Here is a 1,269-nt window from a genome sequence, read left to right as displayed (position 1 = left end):
TCTTGCACAGCACAACCAAGGGAGTATGCTTCACTCCTCTCACATGCAATCTGATGTTTAAAAAAAACAATCATCTTAAAAAGGAATACTGTTATTGGCATTCTTACAATAAAAGCATATTCTGGATGATCGTGCAATTTTAATGTATTGACAGTCCTGCTCAGAGCATGGGGCCTGCCTGGAGAGTTGTGACGGCTGACTTTAAATGGGAGAGCCGAAACTATAGCATTAGAAAGCCAAAGGGAGACTGTGGTGTTCTTTTCAACAGATTCTAAAGCAGCAGACCAAGTCTGTGGTAAAATCATCCATAAAAACCAATTTAAAATAGCGGCTGGAGTACCTGCTCATCTACTCTTGGAGACAAATAATCCGAAATTTGCGGCCACTTTAAATCTTTCAAGCATCTCAACTTTCCAATGAAACGGACTGGCCTCTGCTGGGGATCTCCTGGTGGCACAGTCAAGCAATACTGGAGCTCAACCGCCATTATTAATGTTCAATTTTTAATGTTCAATTTTCGGTAGTGATGGGCGAATTAAGTCATAGATAATTGGGGCGAGCCAGCCTGAGCTCGCCCCACTTATAGATATTAGCATAGATAATAGAGTATAAATTATACTCTAATATCTATGATACTAGACAAATGTAGCAGGCCTGTAGCCAGGGGGGGGGGGTGATTGGGGTGACATGTCACCCCCCCCTTTTGAGTTAGTACCTTTGTTTGTTTGCTTACATCAAACATGTATTTGTGGCATTTCATGTGCATCCAGTCCAACTTGTCACCCCCCATTTCATGTAACTCATACTTCGTCACCCCCATTTCATGTAAGTCACCCCCTTTTTGTAACCCTGGCTACGGGCCTGTGTAGAACATCAAGGGGCGAGCCTACGCTAGCAAAGTAATTATATGGCACTGGATCTATTCATCTATAATCTACTCCCGATGATTTCAAAGCATGCATCATGATTTAGGCATAGCAAGCATGATTTACATGATGAGAGTTTAAAGCTGCTGATAACTGAAATCACTTTATATCATTGTTATTTATTTTATATAGCTTTTTTTAGTCTTCTAATTTGACATACACATCTCTTGCCTATAAATGTCTGTAAAGATGCTTTACTTAGCTTTAGATATAATTTTACTGTGACCGCTCCCACTTTCAATGAAAAATTGAAAATTGACTTTATATTGCATTGGTAATGTACAGTATCTAGATTTACGCATAAAATAGGGGCGTCGTACGAGGACGTACAGCGCTGCAGCCA

At 40.3% G+C, this 1,269-nt stretch overlaps 1 protein-coding gene across 1 annotated transcript; it reads right to left on the bottom strand.

Annotated features, from left to right (window-relative positions):
• Positions 1–6: 6 nt before the first annotated feature.
• On the bottom strand, positions 7–527 carry LOC109591741 (probable aminopeptidase NPEPL1; the record flags this gene model as incomplete). The annotated part of the gene is made up of 3 exons (XM_020007401.1): positions 341–527; positions 108–290; positions 7–50 (listed from the first exon to the last, which is right to left on the bottom strand). Coding segments are annotated over exons 1-3 (374 nt in total), but the record flags the coding sequence as incomplete, so codon positions are not given.
• Between the last annotated feature and the right edge of the window lie 742 nt (positions 528–1,269).

The sequence above is a fragment of the Amphimedon queenslandica genome, unplaced genomic scaffold, assembly GCF_000090795.2.
Source record: "Amphimedon queenslandica unplaced genomic scaffold, v1.1 AMPQUscaffold_7361_Cont20687, whole genome shotgun sequence".
NCBI lineage: Eukaryota > Metazoa > Porifera > Demospongiae > Haplosclerida > Niphatidae > Amphimedon > Amphimedon queenslandica.
This window is presented reverse-complemented; position numbering and strand designations above follow the sequence as displayed.